The sequence below is a fragment of the Stylophora pistillata genome, chromosome 1 (genome assembly GCF_964205215.1).
Source record: "Stylophora pistillata chromosome 1, jaStyPist1.2, whole genome shotgun sequence".
NCBI classification, from domain to species: Eukaryota; Metazoa; Cnidaria; class Anthozoa; order Scleractinia; family Pocilloporidae; genus Stylophora; species Stylophora pistillata.
Genome location: NC_142519.1, coordinates 4399968 through 4423005, shown reverse-complemented (window position 1 = coordinate 4423005; position 23038 = coordinate 4399968). Strand labels below are relative to the sequence as shown.

General features: G+C 37.8%; 1 protein-coding gene and 1 long non-coding RNA gene across 3 annotated transcripts in view; one reads left to right on the top strand and one right to left on the bottom strand.

Moving 5' to 3' along the window:
* The window catches only part of LOC148740922 (uncharacterized), a 178860-nt gene that overhangs the window by 148073 nt on the left and 7749 nt on the right, over nucleotides 1-23038 (top strand). The window lies entirely within an intron of this gene.
* Nucleotides 5919-22046, bottom strand: LOC148740924 (roundabout homolog 1-like). Of its 2 annotated transcripts, none has more exons than XM_088754348.1 (11): nucleotides 21914-22046; nucleotides 17072-17232; nucleotides 15910-16233; nucleotides 9680-9979; nucleotides 9169-9468; nucleotides 8658-8957; nucleotides 8147-8446; nucleotides 7636-7935; nucleotides 7128-7424; nucleotides 6637-6788; nucleotides 5919-6218 (listed from the first exon to the last, which is right to left on the bottom strand). In XM_088754348.1, the coding sequence occupies exons 2-11, from the start codon at nucleotides 17190-17192 to the stop codon at nucleotides 6105-6107; spliced, it is 2508 nt and encodes an 835-aa protein (XP_088610474.1). In that variant the 5' UTR covers nucleotides 17193-17232; nucleotides 21914-22046; the 3' UTR covers nucleotides 5919-6104. The 2 variants fall into 2 exon arrangements, with proteins under 2 accessions (XP_088610474.1, XP_088610477.1); XM_088754351.1 differs by having other exon boundaries at nucleotides 6637-6785.

Below are 23038 nucleotides of genomic sequence, written 5' to 3'. Positions count from 1 at the left end.
GCTCATTTCCTGAATAGCGGCTTGTTATGGAGCCTAGACTTCTCTTGCTCCATACGCAGTTTTCGTTTAAACAGTGAAATATTTACATTATTTTGGGGCTTTCTATTTACCTTTTGTAGCTACGAGTTTTTTCTTACCGCTCACTTTTAAAGAATCAAAGGCTCCTTAGAGCAACCTCATGGTATGAACTTTTGCCGCCCTTCATGTAACCTGCGATCTGGCTTTCTTTGGAAAGATTTTTTGAACGTGGCAATACGTGCTGGCACAACTGTGTTTGTTGTAAGCGTTTTGATGGAGAAAAACTGTCTTAAATTGCAAATGTGTGAAGAAGTAGTTGAAATACCGGTGGCTACAAGATAAAATCAACGAAGTTTCACGCTTACCAATTTGCAGTAAGCTTAAGCTCACTTCATATTCGCGGTGTTTGGGTCTTCACACACGAATCGTTCATGTTATCGTCACTTTTAGGACTCAGACGCCCATTTCTCTCCAGTCGAATATTCTGTAAAATATTTCCTTTCCATGTTTGGCTCCACAAAGGTATGTTTTGATCAAGTTTGGAATGAAAAAAAAACAATCACGCTTCAAAGGACAGGACGCCAAAATGAATCTGTCCAAGTAGTTCGGCATATTCTCGCCTTTGTGCCACCCTCCGAATATACGTACACCTTGACTTTGAACCGGGAAACTTGTCACGGAGGGGGAGAAAAAGTGTTTAATCCAGGGTTAATGCATAAATTAATGTCTAACAAATCGAGTGAGTGATTTTTAATTGAGTTTCGGTCCCAAACCCTAAACCTCATAGCATGACTTACGTCATACAGTAAGGTAAAAACCATGAGGTAAAAACCAGCGATATTAAAGACTGACGTTTCGACGGCTTCATGCCATCATTCTCAAATTCAAATAAATACATTTTGAGAGTTCATTAGATAGAAAAAGTACGTGTGAAGGTCTCAATGCATGTGATTAAGAAATAAAAACGATGAATAAAAGATAAAATAGGTGAATAAAATACAAGCGTGGTGCGCTTGAACTGTCAGATAAAAAGTTTTGCTTTGATGGAATCAGATTGAGTGTTAAGTGTTGGTTTTGTCTTTGATGAAGAGCATTTCATAGATTAAATAATCCAGCTTCCGACCGCATTTCTTGAGGATTGTAAATTGGTCTTGGTCTTTCCAAGGATATTGGCTTTAATTTCGTTTCATCGTTGATGGACGCCACACTTAATAAACGTACATAGTCAGATCTGTCCATGACGACAACACCTGACCCTTTGTCCGGTTTCGAGATTATGATAATATATAGATTTAGCCAAGCCAAAAAGCGGAGCTCCCAAGTTCGTAATAGTAATGATAACATAAAAGATGTGCTTTTGCCAAGACTCGCCTGAGACACCCCTCCCTTCGTTTTGACGCGAAGCGCGCGTGGGAGCCCCGCTATCATCCCGTTTCTTCAGTTGGTTGATGGATCTTTGGAAAGACCAAGTACAAGGGGTAGACCACCCCAATGTTATCACCCTCTACTAGGAAAAGAGAAACATCTGGAGTCCGTGGTTCGGAAAATTCTTCCTAAACACATCGCTGATTCTGTTTGCCAGAAAGGCTCGAGATTGGCACACCTCTATGGTCTGCCCAAGACGCATAAACAACGATTGGCGTTGCGACCAATTTTGTCTTCCACGAACACATGTAATTATGCTCTTGCGAAATGGCTCGACGAGAAACTAAACCCGCTTTCGGTTAACAAATATAAAATAACTGATGTTTCCCAGTTTGCCGATGAGATCAAGGAGATGCGTTTTAGTGAGTGTGATATTTTAATATCATATGACGTATCTTCTCTCTTCACGAATGTGCCCCTCGAAGACACAATAAGGATCCTTGCTAACAAAGCTTACACTAGAACTGGTTCAATGTGACATACAACCTGAACATGAGCCGAGATGATCTCATTGCCCTTCAAAGAGCGGCTACAAAACACCAACTTTTCCAGTCTAATGGTAGCCTCTAAGAACAAATAGATAGTGTAGCAATGGAATCACCACTAGGACCGCTCACGGCAAATACATTCATGTGTTCCGTTGAGGAGAAGCTTGAAAGGGAGAAGAAACTACCCTATTTCTATAGAAGGTACGTGGATGACACCTTAGCCGTGGTGCAGGACATTCCAACCGCTAGTGCTTTTCTTGCAACGCTGAATAAAGCACACCCTGCATTCAACTTTACCATGGATGGGTAGTCAAGTTAGAGTGCTTAAGTTTATTTACGTTATTCAAACGCCTATCTTCAAAATATTCTTCATTAAATACAAACTATTTACACCATCAGAATTAGAGAATATCTGTCATATATTTATCATATGTGTAAAAAAATAATAAAACGACAGTTTAACAGTTTAATGATATATTACAATATTACAATATTACAAAAAAAAATGCACTGCCCGCAGTTAGCAAAGGCTAGTCGAGGAAGCAGTTTTTAATACGTATATTATAAAATAAAAAGATTTACAGAGCAAGAGATTCAAGATTCTAGACAAATTACAACTACATAAAGACATTTATGATACGGCAAGAAAACAGTCCCCGTTTTCTTTGTGAATGCTGACTAGTTAAACGCTGACTAGTAAAATGAGGACTAGTAAAACGCGGACTAGTAAAACGCGGACTAGTAAAACGCGGACTAGTAAAACGAGGACTAGTAAAACGCGGACTAGTAAAACGCGGACTAGTAAAACGCGGACTAGTAAAACGCGGACTAGTAAAACGCGGACTAGTAAAACGCGGACTAGTAAAACGCGGACTAGTAAAACGCGGACTAGTAAAACGCTGACTAGTAAAACGCGGACTAGTAAAACGCGGACTAGTAAAACGCTGACTAGTAAAAAACGCAGACTTACCAACAACAACAGCAATAAAAAAAACAATTTCATACGAAGGCGATCACAAGACTTAATGGCGAGCCAATTCAGTGAGTGACAATCCCTGTTTGACCTTTAAGCTACAAATGGGTTTGACATGCGCCAGATACAAACGATTTTATAAGTTTAGGCTAACAAAGAAAGAATTTTATTCAGCAGCAGTTCAAAATCTTAAAATACACTTTCGTCGTAGATTTCACAGCAGAAACGCAGGAATTCGATGAATAAAAGTCGCATTAAATCTCCTTATATCTAGGTAGAAAGAGTCTCATTGACTTCAGCTTTTCGGTGGAAGAAACATCGATTTACACACGCCATTACAGAAAACAAACAAGCAGATTGACAACTCCAAAACACATACTTGCATTCACTTACAATTTGACTTTCCGTGACATTTTAAACGGAACAGAGGTAAATCTTCGAAGATTAATCGTCGTTGGAAATAAAAAATACTTTCCGTAAAATGTTTGAAAAATTTCTTCGGAAGCCTTTTAACTACCTATACAAATAAAAATGTTTCGGCGAAAGCTTTCTCTTTAATTTGAATAACATTTGTTTTCTTTTTAACTCACTCCCTATCAAGTTGTTAAGTTCAAGGAGGATATTCCCGTAATTAAAATCGTAGTTGTAACCCTAAATCATTCAGGCTCTTTAAATAAAAGAGAAAACTTTGGCCGAAACATTTTTATTTGTACAGGTAGTTAAAAAGCTTCCGAACAAATTTTCAAACATTTTTTTGAAAAGTAACTGTCACGATGTGACACCTGTCAATTAAAGAGGAAAGAAGCATACCCTTTTGAAGAAACAGCAGTACTGGTGTGACAAATACACACAAGTTAATTGATCATGCGACGATTTTCTCGTAAAGAGCAAAACAGAGATCTTTCGGAAAGTATTTTTTATTTCCAACAACGATTAATCTTCGAAGATTTACCTCTGTTCCGTTTTAAAATGTCACAGAAAGTCAAATTGTAGGTGAATGCAAATGGCTGTTTTGGAGTTGTCAGTCTGCTTGTTTGTTTTCTGTAATGGCGTGTGTAAATCGGTGTTTCTTCCACCAAAAAGCTGAAGTCAATGGGACTCTTTCTACCTAGACACAAGGAGATTTAATGCGACTTTTATTCATCGAATTCCTGCGTTTCTGCCGTGAAATTTACGACGAAATAAACAATTTTTAATATAAGAGAAAAATCGAGTTTCCAGATGAGAAATTTACGACGATAGTGTATTTTAAGATTTTGAACTGCTGCTGAATAAAATTCTTTCTTTGTTAGCCTAAACTTATAAAATCGTTTGCATCTGGCGCATGTCAAACCCATTTGTAGCTTAAAGGTCAAACAGGGATTGTCACTCACTGAATTGGCTCGCCATTAAGTCTTTTGATCGCCTTCGTATGAAATTGTTTTTTGTTGTTGTTGTTGTTGTTGTTGTTGTTGTTGTTAAGTCCGCGTTTTAGTAGTCAGCGTTTTACTTGTCCGCGTTTTACTAGTCCGCGTTTTACTAGTCAGCGTTTTACTAGTCAGCGTTTTACTAGTCTGCGTTTCACTAGTCCGCGTTTTACTAGTCTGCGTTTTACTAGTCTGCGTTTTACTAGTCCGCGTTTTACTAGTCGGCGTTTTACTACTCTGCGTTTTACTAGTCCTCCTTTTACTAGTCCGCGCTTTACTAGTCCTCGTTTTACTAGTCCAGTCCAGGCCAGTCCAGTCCAGTCCAGGCCAGTCCAGTCCAGTCCAGTCCACTCCAGTCCAGTCCACGAAATACCATATGCCCTTGGTGTCGGCGTCGAATTCGTCGTCCATCTCCTCCTCGTCCGCTAATTCTGCTGTTTCTTCCGAGTAGATTGCTTCATCTCCAGTGCCGTCTAGAGTGTTCGAAATTCTGCAGGTGTAGATCTCGCGAAAGTGTTTTAAGAATTTCGAAACACACCAACCAGAATTGCCCATTCCAACGATTGGTAAACAAACTCGTCACATATTACGGTGTTGAAATCTGCGACAGGTAACAAGAAAACTTACCTTGGCTTCCCTGCCCTGTAAACTAGTCAAGTAATCTCTCATCCAGCCGCGGATTGCGGATATTTCGGAGTGTAACGGCCCATCGTTGTGCGTTTCGCTGACGTCTTGAGCTCTCCATTAAAGAGGTTCTCTTGATCTTTAGGGTCTCGGCTTATAGTTGAGTTCGGCTCATAGACGAATAAATACGTTAAGACGGAAATGCGGCAGATTTACGAGGTTCGACCACCAATTTCGCCATAACGTTACAGAAATATTCCTTTTTAGCCCGTTATTGCTGTCAGTTTCACTTAACACCTCGGGAAAGTCTATTTACTTTTCGAAAAGCCTAAGTATACGTTGTAAATTTCTGCTCCAAGTATGTACACGCTCAGTTCCAACTCAGCTTCACTATGACAACACTTCGTTTCATCACCTTCAAACAATACTAATTGCTTCAATTGGAGTCTCCGTTGTCTCTGAACGGACGCAAAGCGAAATTTTACAACTCCCTTTATGGAATTTGTCAATTCAGATCTTAAGAGACCGAAGCTGGCGGTGAGCTTTTGCAACGACATTCCGCCTGCAAAGCATGGATACCCCCCCTTTTCCCGGGCGACGATTTTCAATGGGCGCGATTCCGTAATGAGCTTGAATAACAGCTTTTGACACTAACACTTCTTGGAGTATTTCGGTAACCATCAACCCATACCGTCAAATCTTGGCCCGAAACTTTGGTTTCTAGCCTCTTAAAGATATTTAGGACTCGGTAGAGCGCCTCAACAGCTTTCAGCGACGGCTTTGTTTGAACCCGTTCAAACAAAGCCGGAAAGGTTGTGTTACTAAGATAAAAGATCAAAACTCATCGCATTTGGACACCAAAGAAAAACGTTGATGGGTTCAGTTTCAGAAAATTTAACTTATGCTTTTTAACTTAACTTATGTATTTGATCAAAATTCAACAAGAATTGAAAAAAAATTGAGAAGTCACAAACGGCAGTGCAATTCACGTACAAAACATTTTATCTATTTTATTGAAAAGGACATAAAACATCAACATGAAACAATTATGTTTCTTTTGTTTGTCGCAATAATGGCCCATCCTCTTGTAGTGATTGATGATTTTCGTAGCGATTAATGATGCTTTTGTTGCGTAGTGATGAGGCTCAGCAAGCCTTTCCCAGGGACATGTTAATGATTTGACAAATTAACTTGTGAGTTGGCCCTCATTATAAGCGCTTCCTGTATCCCGTTTAGCAAGTGCTTGTCTTTTTCTAAATACGCCATTGTCGCACGTTTTCTGCCCTGTCATTTAATTAAAGGCAAAAGGCAATTATGATATAGATCTTTCGTTACGATGACCCTAAAATTTGAAAATTTGAAGGTATGTGAGTAAGAAATAAACCGAGTCCTTTTTCGAATTGAGCTGCACCATAAACTCAGTAAAAATGGGGCGAGCAAGCCCCCGAATCCTTCTGCATAAGTTATACGAAGGAATGTTAGGATTAACCAGCTATGAACCAGTTTCCACTGAGGCTACGTTCTGTCGTTTGTCATCGATCATTGTTATTTTGTAAGGCGAGATACAGAGTCTAGAAAAACTTTGGAAATTTAATTATTGTTATTATTCACTATTATTATTATTATTATTATTGTTATTATTATCGAACTCTTTTTGTTTCATTATGATATGGACGGGGATGTCGCGTATCGTATTATTTACCTTTTTATCACGATTTCTACGCCGAATCCACACAAACCCAATGACCACACAAATAAGTGCAGCTACCAAAGCGCATGGTACAGCGATTGTAGTAGTTTGAGATGCTGAATTTTCTGGCTTTCCATTCTTGGAGGCTGGAGGAATAAGTGCTGCTGTGGATGAAGTATGAAAAAAATACAAATTCCCCTCGAGTCTATGGTCTTAGATTTTAAGCACGGAAATAAGAACAGTACTGATAATAACAACAACAAAAATAATGTAACAATGATAATAATGGTAAAGTGGTAACGGCATAGTGTAATAAGTCAGAATTATGAATTGAAAAAGACTGAAAAAGAAGACGAAGACAAAGCAGAAGAATAGGGAAAAAGTGCAGAGGATATGGAGGCATTTTAATTCTGAACCTTTGAGATTTTGGTCCAAAAGGCAATTCCTTGAATTACCTGTTGTTGAGATCTATATTTTTGCCTCTTGTTCCAAAACTATCTCACCTTTACTTAAAACAGCTACTCCTGATTGACTTTTCCCAACGCTGTTATTGGCAATGCACTGATATTTGCCATAATCTTCCATCTCTACTCCCATTACGAAAAGCTGGCTGCGACTTCTTCGGTTGTCTTGAATAACACTTGCTCTGGAGTTGGACTGTAAAGGATATGAAGCATTGTCCTTTATCCAATGGATCGTTGGCCTCGGGAAGCCCCTAGCAGTGCAGCTAAAGGTAGCATTGGAACCGATCGGGACACTTTTGTTCTCTGGACCTTCAATAATCTCAGGTTTTTGGGGCACTGCAAGATAACAACAAAGCATTAGTTAATAGTAGTAATACCCTAATGATAAAAATTAAGATGAAAAAGAAAAAGACGAAGAGGCAGAAGAAAGAAGATGAAACAGGATTTTAAAATCCAAGGCCCTCACGATTTTTCTATAGAGTTCAAGTCCTTGCATTAACCGTCTTTAAGATCCTTACCTTTTTTCTTTTATCAAAAAATATCTGACCTTTCTTTAAGAAAGCCACTCCTGGTTGGCTTTTTCCAAAGCTATTATATGCAATGCACTGATATTTTCCATAATCTTCTATATTTACTCCTGTTATGAAAAGGTGGCTGCTACAATTCGGTTGGTTGTCTTGAATAACGCTTGCTCTGGAGTTGGACTGTAAAGGATATGAAGCATTGTCCTTTACCCAATGAATCGTTGGCCTCGGGAAGCCCCTAGCAGTGCAGCTAAAGGTAGCATTGGAACCGATCGAGACACTTTTGTTCTCTGGACCTTTAATAATCTCAGGTTTTTGGGGCACTGCAAGATAACAACGAAGCATTAGTTAATAATAGTAATACCCTAATGATAAAAATTAAGATGAAAAAGAAAAAGACGAAGAAGCAGAAAAAATAAGATGAAATAGGATTTTAAAATCCGAGGCCCTCTCGATTTTTCTCTAGTGTTCAAGTCCTTGCATTAACCGTCTTTAAGATCCTTACTTTTTTTCTTTTATTAAAAAATATCTGACCTTTCTTTAAGAAAGCCACTCCTGGTTGGCTTTTTCCAAAGCTATTATATGCAATGCACTGATATTTTCCATAATCTTCCATATTTACTCCTGTTATGAAAAGGTGGCTGCTACAATTCGGTTGGTTGTCTTGAATAACGCTTGCTCTGGAGTTGGACTGTAAAGGATATGAAGCATTGTCCTTTACCCAATGAATCGTTGGCCTCGGGAAGCCCCTAGCAGTGCAGCTAAAGGTAGCATTGGAACCGATCGAGACACTTTTGTTCTCTGGACCTTTAATAATCTCAGGTTTTTGGGGCACTGCAAGATAACAACGAAGCATTAGTTAATAATAGTAATACCCTAATGATAAAAATTAAGATGAAAAAGAAAAAGACGAAGAAGCAGAAAAAATAAGATGAAATAGGATTTTAAAATCCGAGGCCCTCTCGATTTTTCTCTAGTGTTCAAGTCCTTGCATTAACCGTCTTTAAGATCCTTACTTTTTTTCTTTTATTAAAAAATATCTGACCTTTCTTTAAGAAAGCCACTCCTGGTTGGCTTTTTCCAAAGCTATTATATGCAATGCACTGATATTTTCCATAATCTTCCATATTTACTCCTGTTATGAAAAGGTGGCTGCTACAATTCGGTCGGTTGTCTTGAATAACACTTGCTCTGGAGTTGGACTGTAAAGGATATGAAGCATTGTCCTTTATCCAATGGATCGTTGGCCTCGGGAAGCCCCTAGCAGTGCAGCTAAAGGTAACATTGGAACCGATCGAGACACTTTTGTTCTCTGGACCTTCAATAATCTCAGGTTTTTGGGGCACTGCAAGATAACAACAAAGCATTAGTTAATAGTAGTAATACCCTAATGATAAAAATTAAGATGAAAAAGAAAAAGACGAAGAGGCAGAAGAAAGAAGATGAAACAGGATTTTAAAATCCAAGGCCCTCACGATTTTTCTATAGAGTTCAAGTCCTTGCATTAACCGTCTTTAGGATCCTTACTTTTTTTCTTTTATCAAAAAATATCTGACCTTTCTTTAAGAAAGCCACTCCTGGTTGGCTTTTTCCAAAGCTATTATATGCAATGCACTGATATTTTCCATAATCTTCCATATTTACTCCTGTTATGAAAAGGTGGCTGCTACAATTCGGTCGGTTGTCTTGAATAACACTTGCTCTGGAGTTGGACTGTAAAGGATATGAAGCATTGTCCTTTACCCAATGGATCGTTGGCCTCGGGAAGCCCCTAGCAGTGCAGCTAAAGGTAACATTGGAACCGATCGAGACACTTTTGTTCTCTGGACCTTCAATAATCTCAGGTTTCTGGGGCACTGCAAGATAACAACGAAGCATTAGTTAATAGTAGTAATACCCTAATGATAAAAATCAAAGTGAAAAAGAAAAAGACGAAGAAGCAGAAGAAAGAAGATGAAACAGGGTTTTAAAATCCGAGGCCCTCACGATTTTTCTCTAGAGTTCAAGTCCTTGCATTAACCGTCTTTAGGATCCTTACTTTTTTTCTTTTATCAAAAAATATCTGACCTTTCTTTAAGAAAGCCACTCCTGGTTGGCTTTTTCCAAAGCTATTATTTGCAATGCACTGATATTTTCCATAATCTTCCATATTTACTCCTGTTATGAAAAGGTGGCTGCCATAATTCGGTTGGTTGTCTTGAATAACACTTGCTCTGAAATTGGACTGTAAAGGATACAAAGCATTGTCCTTTATCCAAAGGATTGTTGGCCTCGGGCAGCCCCTAGCAGTGCAGCTAAAGATAGCATTGGAACCGATCGAGACACTTTGGTTCTCTGGACCTTCGATAATCTCAGGTTTTTGGGGCACTGCAAGATAACAACGAAGCACTAGTTGATAATAGTAATACTCTAATGATAGAAATTAAGGTGAATAAGAAAAAGACGATGAAGCAGAATTTATTTATTTATTTATTTATAATAACTTCATTTGCCTAAATAATAAGATAATAATAATAATAATAATAATAATAATAATACAGACAGATAACAATAGAAATAACATCGAGATGCAAAAAGGCAAAAAGGGTCAAGCCAGAGAGAAACTAAATTCTCATTGACGGCAGCCCCCAGAATAAAAGCAATATGCAATAAAAATAAAACTAAAATGTAAAGGTAAAAATTATTGAAAAAACAAGTTAATTGATAAATGGATATTGGTGCAATATTATTGATATTATTTAAAAATGTGTTCTTTCAGTTTTTTTTTAAACTTACTAGCAGAGCTAGAGCTAACTATGTCACTTGGCAAGTCATTCCAGATTTTTATATATTTATACCAAAAAGAGTTCTTGAGGAAGAAAGAAAGATGAGGCCCTAACTATGTCACTTGGCAAGTCATTCCAGATTTTTATATATTTATACCAAAAAGAGTTCTTGAGGAAGAAAGAAGATGAGGCCCTCGCGATTTGTCTCTAGAAGTCAAGTCCTTGCAGTAACCGTCTTTAAGATCCTTATTTTTTTCCTTTTATAAAAAATATCTAACCTATGTTTAAGAAAGCCACTCCTGATTGGCTTCCTTAGAAGCTATTATTTGCACTGCACTGATATTTCCCATAATTTTCCATTTCTACTCCTGTAATCAACAACTGGTTGCGATTCGTTGATCTGTCTGGAATGACTCTTGCTCTGTGGTTTGTGTGTAAAATTTGTAAAGTATATGTATCTTATCATATTTTGTAGTGTAGTATCGCGGAGTATTTTTGCGAGTTGTAAGTAGTACCAGGTCGCTCAAAGGGCATGTCATGTTTCTTCATCCGTCCATATCTTTGTTGTTGTTGTATGAGATGCGGAGTTCAAAAGCTTCGCAAATTCCTTCAGATTTGTCTGTTTGTAACTCTTTTTGCTTTTCATGACGGGTCGAGGTGGTCGTTTATCTGGGGGAACGTGAAAATAACCGTGGACATCCCGAAAGGTAAAAACTTTTAACGAAAACCTTTTTCTTCCGATGCTTGGGTTCGTGATGAAGTCCGTAATAAATTCTTACCCCTTGCGTTCCATTCCTTATCACATAGCCTCAATACTTTTTCACTATTGCTCAAATAGTGCTTTACTGCGAAGGATCGTGCTCATATACGTCTCATAACCGCAGTTCACACATATGTTTCATATGTTTGTTGTTGTTCAATACTTTTTGTTGTAAAGTCTCACAATGCTTCCAAAATGTTAAAGAATCTTATGTTTGCAACCTTCTTTCGCTCTATGATGGGCCGAGGAGAATATGCTAACCGAAGATATCCTGCAGTTACGTAAATTGAAGAAAATGATCTGTTATTTATTACATTTCGCAGCAACGTTTCGTTCTTGACATCTTCAATTTCCATTACAGTTGCGATAGATAATCCCGCCTTTTCTTTTTTCTTTGTCCGACTTTCAATGGAAGTCAATTGATAGCTTTACTGCCAGGGTTTTCCCCAGGAATAAACATTTAAGATGTCAATATGCCGATTTGTCGGGATTACCAGACAATCGGGTGCTATCAAATCGAGGGAATATAAACTCATGAGGATAGAAACTGTACAACATATCCCTAAACCAAAATTATAAAATGCAAGGAAATATAACCAAGAAATATCCCTTATTAAAAAAATTGCTAAAACATACCGATCAGAAGCGAAAACGAACGCATTTCTTGCATTTATAAGACCCGAGCGATAAATTCAACGTCACGGTTTGCATAACTTCCTGGCCATAAAATCGTGTAGCATTGTGTTCAAAATTCTGTTCCATCCTGATTAAGGTAGACCTTTTGGAGCATAGATGAAAACTACAAATTCTACGAATAATTGATATTTAAGATGAACAGCGAAGGAATTAGCGCTGGAGTAACCAAAAATGCAATTCTCGAGAGCGCAAGGACTACTACGGCCGGAAAATGTAAACAGATCCTGCTGACTTCAAGTGAAGCTTTGCGTTATTTTAGCTATTATTTGGACTGGTATTTTTTTGTTGTTGTTGTTGTTGTTTTTTTTTTGTCCATACGTTCTTAAGGTATTGTTCGTTCGAAGATTTTTCTTTAGATACGACGCTACGTGATTTCAAGGCCATGAAGTTATATAAACAACGACGGTGAAATTGTCGTCCGGGTCTCGTAAATGCAATCAATGCTTTCGTTTCTGCTTCTTATCAGTCTGTTTTAGCACTTTTTCGAACAAAAGGGATATTGCTTGGTAATTTACCCTGCAATTTATTAAAAATTTCGGCCTAGAGGATATATTATACAGTTTGTATTGTCACGAGTTCATGTTCCTTCGCTTTGGTAGTACCCGATCGATTGTTTGGTGATCCCGATAAATCTGCATATTGACATCTTATGAGCAGATCCTTGCAAGAATCAAATAAAATCGCAAATCTTCAGCAAAGCTGAAAAAAATCAAATTCACTCGACTTTTGCATATATGTACCCTTTAGTAAGTATATGAATTCCGTGCAGTTTTGTTCCTTGAATTATCTGTTAATTCCTGAGAAAAACAATGGAAGCCGTTTTCAACTTAGGCACAATTTGGCGATCCCATCACGTGCAAACAGGGGGGAAATTATTACTAGTCATGATTCACTTAACTCGCTTGTCAAAACTACTTCGCCAGAAAAAGCTGTCATAGTTCCAATTTGATGTATAACTTACCATGGTCTAAACACCACGATTTCATAAGCATTAGATTTATCTGAGTATTTAAGAGAAGTAAATATGTTATGGCTCTCTAGTGCTACGGAAAACGGTAGGCGAGAAATAACTATAATTTTGAGCTTGTGCCCTTGTTTTGAATTTCGTAAGATTAAATACCCGAGTTAACGATCTTTCAAAATATGTAAAGTTTACTTTGGGGAAATGAATGTGGGATTTTTAAGAATTTGTTGAAAATCGTCAACGAAACACCTTAAGTCACGCCATGTTGTGTATGCGTGACCATTAACAAAAACAATATTGTTTTTGTTTTAGAAATCATGGGCAACTAAAAAAGTGTAAAGAACAATGCAAATATACTGACGCCAACTTGGATGCGATATTCTCGAATTTTCCAAGGTCTTCATTTTACCGTTTGGTTAATTTCAATCGTGAGGTTTATCATGAACAGAAAAGCCCGCCGCTACAGCTACGATCAAAACCGGTTTAGTTTTCAACGAATTCTTCGTAGCTCACAATTCACATTTGTACTCTTTATACTGTAAATACAAATCTTTCTTAAAATTCTGAAGGAAGCCATAAAAGGTCTGACAATAAAGCCAACTAGTTCAAGCATGTGTTCCCATGCAGTTTACCGTGAACCGTTTTGAGACTTTACGCCTTGCTTGCAAAGCAACATAAAACTATCAGGCTGAGCAAGAGTTCGTGACAGTAATTGGTACATAGGGTGGATAAGGTATTCTCAGTGGCCAAGAGTGGTTCTTTTTGCCATATGTCTCTCTTCTTTTGTTTCTGGCGATCGTTGTTGCGAAGTTTTCAATCAAATCAGTTCAAAACAGAAAAGAGGTCTCGATGGTTTTCAATTGACTGAACTACCCTACGTTATTTGCATAGCGCGACAATAAAATATGCTAAATTTGCGAACAAGAACTATACTCCCGACAGAGCAAAAACCTCCATCATTTCCCCAAGAGGAGGAACACGCAAAGTATGTTTTTTCTTCAATTTTGAATTTTTATTTAGTTCAAGTGAGAAAGAAACATACACTAATGAGGTTAATTTAATTACATAAAATTGAGGGGAACAAGGAAGATAAATTATTGGTAAAATAGTTTATTAGCGATGTAAAGAGAAATCTGCTACCCCAAAGTAACGCATTATAGAGAGAGACCGTATACTTTCCCTCTCCCCCCCCCCCCCCCACCACTCCATGAACAAATTCAACTGTCAGGCAAGCTCGTTCGGCCTCTATGTAAATCTGTCAGACATGATAGTTGATAAGAAGGATCGGTGGCACAAAACTCTGAACATAAGTTTGAATAGACGGCTCGATCAGTGTTTTAATCAATTTTCTCCCAAAGAACACCAACACGTCGTATCAAGCACACAAGGAACACAAATTGCAAAGTTTAGACGTTTTCAGGAGCAACCGTTTTGATCGAGCCGCGACAGAAAGAGACGGTACAGATGTCAAACTTACGGAGACCGCCGAATGGAGAAAACGGCAAAACAGAAAAACTCTGGACTCATATGAACAGCTAAAAATATAATATTTGCGTTAGGGTTATTATATTTACCTTGCTATATGCATCGAAGTTGTGTCAATTTTTATTATATCAATTTCTTGATGGTCACATGTACCCAACAGGATTGCGTGATTTTATGGCTTTCTTCACGATTAATTTTCAAAAAATTGTTAAAAAAAAACAAATTCATTTCCCCAAGCTAAGCTTTGCACATTCTGAAAGATCATCAACTCTAGTATAATCATACGCAATCTTAGCAAATTGTGAGAAAAAGGCACATGCTCAAAATGATCGTTGTTTTTCACCTACCGTTTTAAGCAACACGGGAGATTCATAAGCTTTAGACTTCTCTTGAATACTGGAATTAATCTAATCTTTACGAAATCACGGTGTTTAGACTATGACAAGTTGTACAACAACTTGGAACTATGACAGCTTTTACTAACGCAGTTTTTTTGATACGCAATTCGAGTGAATCGTGACCTATTTTAAACCTGTTCGGTGTCGCGAAATCGATCTCAGGACTGAAAACGAAAGGTTTTCGTTTTTTCGAAAGCAAATAATTTTTTTCATGGAAAAAACTGCACAGCATTTGTATACTTTCAAAAGGCTACCCGTATGCGAAAGAACAGCGAATTTTAGTTTTTAAAAGTTTGCCATGTAATGTTTGATTTTTGCACGGATTTGCTCTAAAATGTTTTCTCCTGGGGAAAAACTTGGGAGTAAAGATATCAATTGATTTCCATTAAAAATCGGACAAAGGAAAAAGAATAGGCGGGATTATATACCGCAACTGTAAAAGAAACTGAAGATGTCTTGAACGAAGGGAAGGTGTAAGAAGTTTTTAGGGACAGCATGAGCCCACTCGTTACAAGCAAAAGGTTTCGGTCAAAATTTTGTCCCTTTCAGGATGTCTACGGTCATTTTCACCTTTCCACATAGATAAATGATCACCTCGACCTACCATAAAAAGTCAAAAGGTTTGCAAACAGACAAATCTAAAGGAATTTGTGACGCTTTTGGACTCTACATCTTATACTGCAGCAACTAAGACATAGGCCGTGCGAAGCAACATGCCCCTTGAGCGACCTGGTACTGGCTCGGCCAATCCCGCAATTCATTCTGATCCTAGTATTAGCAAAGTCGCATATTGGTCGCTTGCGTGATGCGTGAAAACCTGTCCAACCGGTTCTCTAGAGTACAAATACCGCGTGATATTTGCATTCGTCTTAGGCGTTATTTGTACTCTACGGAGTGCAGTGCATCTAAAAGTAGCAACAGAACCGATCGATACACTTTGGTTCGTTAGACCTTTAACGATCTCAGGTATATAGGCATCTGCAAATTGATATAAAAATGATATATTTGGATGCATGTGACGCTATGAGTAGTCTCGTTTGCGGCCGTTCCTTTGGATGTCGGGGGCTAAGCCTTTTTTGACATCCGGAAGAATCGTATTAAAGCGGACTACACTTTATGGGGAATTTCATGAAGAGAAGGTTGAGGAAGTGCGGGAGCGCGACAACCACCTTCGCCTTATAGATCGCAGGATGTCATATATTATGTAGAGGTATGATAAGGCTGCTCACCTATCGTTATTGATTTCCTTGTGCAGTGTTTTACGTAACCATTTCCAGCTTGGCATGTGTAGCTGGCAAATTGGTCAACTGTCAAACTTTTAAGCAACAATGGGCAGCTTAATTTACGTTTATGAGCATGTACGTCTGAGGGCTGTTCACATTTAGCTCCAACGCGTCTACCCTGTGGATCGTACCACTCGATATAATCGACCCATCTATCCAGATATACTTCGTCTGTCTTTCTGGGCTGTGCTGTACAAGTCAGGGTTATGTTGTCACCAATGGGTAAGCAGATGTTTCCTGAACTTGAAGAGATGCTGACAACGGGTCTAACTGTGTTAGAAAGATTGATGATAAATAATAATAAAAAAACCATAATACATTTTTCTCTCCCTCTAGCCTATCTAACGAAGATAAAAATTATAAATAAATTTATCTTATAGACATGTCTTTGTATACTATACACATGTATTCTACTATAATAAATAGATACACACCCATTTTCAAAAACGTCTGAATTTGAAAACATGCATTAAGAAAATGTACCTTTTTTTTTCTCATCAAAAAGGTGATGCGCGATGCTTGTTTATTTCACATTAAAGGAACAATACATTTTTTGTTATTTAGGTAGCAGCTATTTTACTTTCCTTTTTAAAATTACCCCTATAATTTGTGGAAGCAAAAACGGGTCTTTTGATTCTTTCTCGACTTGACGAGATGTCCACAACGGGTCCTGCTGGGCTAGAGAAATTGATAATAAATGATAATAATAGAAAGATTAATAATACGCAATCTTTTTCTAGCCGATCTAGCGATGCGAAAGATAAATCTATCTTATGATGGAAAGTGAGTGCAGTTCATATACTCTAGATCCCGTTTTAATTAAGCTTTTTATTGTTTATTTCTAATATGAATTCTCCTCTTGAAGAAGGCCGAAGCCCGAAACGTTGTATACAAACACTGAATCATTTGAGTCTTTATCTTCTTCCTTTCTTCTCTAGACATGCGAAACATTTTGAAGAAGATATCAGCATCCTCCGCGTCCTCTTTTTTAGAGCTGTTTGTATGGTAGCCATTTTACACTTCCTGCACACATACATACTCATACATATACATACAAGGAAAGCATTCGCATCTACTTGTTCTTTGACAAAGACGGTTAACTACTTACTTTTTATACTGGGATTGCACGTTTCAGCTCTGACAAATGGAAGATTCCACAAAGCGCCGGTAACAGTCAATAGTACTAAACACGTCAAAGCTCCTTGAAGCCAAAAGTAACCCATCAGCATGACATGTAGACAAATTTGTTACGTGGAAGTTTGGAATGACCTGTAGATGGGATTGTTTATTTAAAACAAGTTCTTTTCTTAGAAGAAGGTAGTATACTAAGGTAATAGGTCGAACCAGGGTATTACTAAGCTATTGTATCTAAATTTACCCGTTCAGGCAGTTGTGAAAGGAAAAAGGGAAAAGGGGGTCACAAATTTGGCGATTTTGCGCAAAATTCCCGCTACAAGGTATATAATTTCATTAAAAATGTTCTCTTTCATTTATCCCCAAACGTTTGTATCCTAGTGAATACATGTGGTTATAGTTTCGTCTGTCGATTACTCAGTAACTTATTTCCTCTAGCCTTTTGTTTTTTTTTAACTTTTTTGCTTGAGCCTTTATCGAAATCGCTAACAGTAACAAACAACATCTAAAGTGAACAGAGACGAGGTTGTTCGCAAACCTACTAAAAACTTTTGATGACTTACTTTTTCGGTGGCAAGCAAATGCAACGAACTTAAAAAAAAAAAACAGTGAATTTTTATGTTGGAATGACCTGCAGTAAGAAAGCAAAGTTATTTCAAACAGTGCTTATCATAAAGAAAAGGGATTGTTTGGCTTGACAAGAACTTTGTATCGAGCGAGTGAACTCTTCATGTCCGTGTAAAACTACTTTTATGGGATCGTAAACTTGAATAAGCTGGGTAGCCTACCAACGGATACGATGTACTCTTACAATAAATTAAAATAACGTATAATCCCACTAGTATTAATTAGAAATGATCAAAATTTCTTGTAGTTCAACATTTACACATCTGATCTCTGCTAATCCTTCCGTCAAGGGATATAAATCCTTCGCAACATTTTACAGTGACATCACCATCCGCCTCCTCTCGATTCGAATAATGGGGACCTTAAGAAACCCCGACGGCGACGGCAACGAGGAAGTGGAAAAACAAGAGATCTAATTGGCAGAACAATAGCTCAGCACGTGCGTTTTGAAACTTTGTACATTTCTTAGCCGTCCTATGCAAAACGACAACGTAAAATCGCCAAAATTTGCGTCGTCTGCGAACCGAAACCGCGACGGCAGACTATTTTAATTTCCATTTGGAACTCAACGGCTACTTTATACGTCATGCTGAAGTTGAACTGTGGCGCTGTATGAGAGAGTAAGCTCCTGCAGCCATTCATGAAATTTTAACTAAGAGTAGAAATTAATTTTTTAATCCAAGTCTTCCTTGAAGTCGCCGTCGTGCTTTCTTAAGGTACCTAATAGGGACCTTAAGCAAACCACGACGACGACGGCAACGAGGACGTGGCAAAATAAAAGATCTCGTGGGCAGAACAATAGCTCAGCACATGTGTTTTAAAACTTTGTACATTTCTTTGCCGTCCTTTACAAAACAACAACCTAAAATTAGCAAAATTTGCGTCGTCTGCGAACGGAAACCGCGACGACAAATGATTGTAATTTCCATTTGGAACACAACGCTGCCCCCATACGTTATGCTGAAATTGAGATATGGCGCTGTAAGAGATAGTAAACACCTGCAGCCATTTTCGAAATTCTAATTAAAAGTAGAAATTCATTTTTAATCGACGTCTTCCTTTGTGTCGCCGTCCTAACTGCTAAAGGTTCCTATTTCTTATATTTAGCAGATGCTTATGATAAACGAACTCGGTCATATTTTTCTTTTAATTTTTTCCGCCTCAGAAGGACTTCATCTAAAGGAAGAGACAGTTAGGTTGGGTTAATCGACTCATGGAAAAAATGTCACTTCACTGGCGAAGATGTACCTGCTAACGGAGAGATATCCAGCCGCTAAACTGACTCTGAAAGTGGTCGCTTGTATACGAAGTCCCTTTTTCGAAGATGAAATTGAAAGTTAATGCGTTCGATTGTCGTTGAGATGCAACCAATAGTCCATTGTGAGAAGACGATAATGATTCGTTTGACGATAAAGTAGTGTTCAACTGAACGTTCCTGGTAATCATATCTTATATCTAGATATTTAATTGATGGCATTTATATTTTTAAATATATATTATACTATAGGGTCCTTATAGTTTCCTTATTGTATATATATATACATATTTATGTATATTAATAATTGTAAGCTAGACGTGACTCAGCCTATGGCTGCTATGATTTTAGTCAATAAACTACCTATCTACCTATCTATCTATCTATCTATCTATCCATCTATCTATCTCTCCATAGGAAATGCAAAGTTTGGTAAAGTTTAGACATTGTCTACGTTTTAGTTTTATTAAGTATGGTCGCATTGTTCCTAAGCAGCGTTTTATTAAAAGTTTCAGCTAAGACTCCGAATTTGGCCATCGGCGTTTATCTAAAATCAAATTTATTTCTTGCTAAATATGGTATGGTAAAATGTATTTCGAAGTAAATTTTAATAGCGTCGTCCGAGGACATCATGTGTACTAGTCAGTTTAGCATGACACGCGCGATGAGGCAAAGGAAAATGATGTAAACGCAATCGGAGTATACTTGATAAACAAACAATTGGAAGCCAAAAAAAAAAAAGCCGTGTGGAACATGGGCTAAGAGAACTTTCAACCTTGCTGAAAAACTTCCCGAACGCAAAGTCCGAAAATAAATTGTTAACACAAGGAACTGGAGAGATGAAGAGAGACTCCCTAGTTAAGCACTCCGCTTTCACAAAGAAATTTAACTGCGCATTGGGAGAATGTTAGAGGGAAGTGTAGTGAAAGAGCACGGAAGTATACTAACTTCAAAATGAAAAACATTGTCATCGAAAAGGGCAAATTTCCAAAGCTTCAATAAGCTGAAGAACCGTATATTGTTCTCGTGTTTCTTACCATATTTCACAGCATTACCGCAGTAGGGCAGGACTAGAACGGAACATATGCGATCCATGCGAGTAGTCCACCCATTAAATCGCACTCATCCCACCCCAGGGGGATGGGAAATTAACGTCTCCTACCCTTAACCCTGTAGGAGACGGGACCTCCATTTATTCGTCTCTATCCGAGAAGACTTAGAATATCTAACCGTTACTTAAAGTTATAGAAAGGTACCATATTCTTCTCAATTATTTTAAGACCTTGAGTGTTGGTCCGGCCGGGGCTTGAACCCTCGACCTCCCGCACAAAAGTCCAGCGCTCTATCCATTGAGCTAACCGGAAGGCGGTTTTGATTATATACCTTTGAGCTTCGAATGCGATGATCTTAAACATTAAACCTTTTTGAGACTATAATTCGAATAGATAAATACCACATCATGATGCAGCGTTTGTTAATATTTCATCTTTAAAATGCAGTTATTTCAGGGCGGAATATATTCGGGATTTCTGACTATTCGAATAAATACGTTATTTATACAAAATTTCTCCTCTTCTTTCGGTTTTTATCGAAACATTCAACGAAAGAAAGCGCCAAATATGAGGTCCAGATAGGAATAGATAGGATCAAGATTATGCGATTGGGTGATTCCAGTTGCTCCGTCTGAGTTTTGACTTATCTCTTACGCTGCAGTAGTCAAGGCGTCATTCACCTATAGGGAATGAGCAGTTTTGTCCTTAATGACTATCGAACCAGAAATAACTGCCAAGCTCAAAAGCCGGTACTGGTTAGATATTTTTGGCAAGCTTCAGAATTTTAAATTAACGTAGAATGAATTATATCGCGATAAGATTCACTTGAAACCTCTATCTGACCATTTTTAGTTTCAAATTCACCAAGACACAAAAGGGACGATCATATATAGTTTAAATGTCTTCCGCTATCTTTGACACCTTCACGAAAGTTATGCATTATAGAAGGAGTTCGAGGAAGATTCACTGCATGTACATTCATAAATTTGGAGGCGAATGAATATTGAACTCGTTCAAAGAGCTTTACTATACAGGATCTAGCCCTTATCATGTATAAATGCGAGACAAAACGTATAAATGTTTGTTAAATTAAGAATGCCAGTCATTGAAACTCGAGGATTCCACTGTCAATAAATTGAGGTTAAAACGACGGCGGTTAACTTCGAGGGTTTATGAGTTTGTTATTCTAAAAGCGAAATGTTGATGTCACCAGTTTTTATTCACCATATGCGTTCTTCCCGCGAGATTAAACAGTCATTGTTCTATATTTTTCAAATATTTTATACATAGAAAGAAAAGCCAATTTGTTTCTTGGAAATAGGCCACTGGCTTACCTCATTTACCCCTCTGATCTTTTTTCTTTCTCGGTATGTGTATATTTCATCCAACTATTTTACATTAGCTCGCAATAAAAGTATACAAATCCATGGATTGCCTCAAATTTTAGCCCCATTTTAGACTCTGTTTATTATAGATTAAAGAAATGATTACGAATAAACAGCCAAAATTCAAACCTTCTGAGTTTACGTCTTAATGTTCAAGTAAAAACATGGCCACTAACACTTGTCACAAAAAGTCATACAAGAGACGATCTCACCAGTTGTCTCAAAACAATTGCACAATTACGCATCACATATCAATATCAAATCCTAGCACTGTAAGGTACTGCATCAAACGATTTTGTTTAATAAATTGTTCCCCCAAATCCTTTTGAAAAATTAACTTTATTGCCTTCGCTGTTCACAAAACCAAGATCGAAATAAACTTTGTTCTTATTTTTTATTTTCCTTTATTTATTTAAATGTTACCTAATTTGGCTGAAAAAGGTGCAAAAGAAATCGTCTTTTGAAAACGAAATTGTGTAAAAAATGTATAAACTTACCTTAAGATTTAACGGTAAGACTTGTTAGCGTACCATTCATTTGAAGGTAGTGGAATTAACCAGTGGTTGTCATACAAAACGAGGTCCGAAAGGAAATATTAATCATGCGCACTTTACTGAGTCAAAAATAAATCGTGATACGGAACCACATTTTTTATTGATAGAAAATGAATCAGCATGCAGATGTTGTAGGAGGAAAATGACAGTTGGAGAGCTCCTGGTAAGCGAACAGTTTAACAAGATCAAAGATTATGTTCGAAATGCCTATTTCTCATCAAACTGTAAAATGCTACTATCGTCTTATTCGTAAATTAGTGTCTGGTGGACATAGAAAAGAGACGGGAAGATGCGCGTGTGCGCCGAGGAACGATTTGTGCGGGGGAAAGCTCTCTACGCGTAAGATGATCGTAAACAACAAGGCCAGCTGTGTTTCTCTCAATATCTTTTTCAATATCTAAGATAAAAAAAAAACAATCCTTTTTTACTTGTTATCGAATTCATAGCCCACTCACGCTCCTCTCTCTGTCGCCTTTGTGATAGACGAGTCCGCTAGAATTTACGAGATTGAGCTTTTTTTGGTTTAAAGTCGATACCTGTCACGCATTCCTTAAAGCCAAGAGAAAACACAGAATTTGATATAAAAACACGTTTTTATTTTGTCGATGTTAGGAGATTTTCGTGAGTGGCCATTACAGCCAAGACAACCATAACTCAATTGTTATGTGATCATCTGAATTCATGCAATATGAGTGCAGATGGTTCAGGATTACTTCACCGCTAATTAGCACGCACGCTTGGCGGCTATTTTATGTGGCTTTATTTGATGTAAGTTCCGTACGATTTCATTACTATCCGCGAAAATCACTTGGCAAAATCATTTGAAGAAAATCTCTCGGCGATATCTCTCTGGTTCCGCTACTCTCGAACTGATTATAATCTTCGTGATTTAATTTAAACATATTTTATTTCGTTTCAAATTCCATAGTTGAGGCGCTACACACAACTTCTGAGTCCCTTCCCCTTTCCGCAATATACTACTGCATCTTTGCTTTCATTTGATGTAAGTTTCACACGAGAGACTACTCATGACGTTTGAGTCAGATCGCTACCAGCGGCGATAGGACA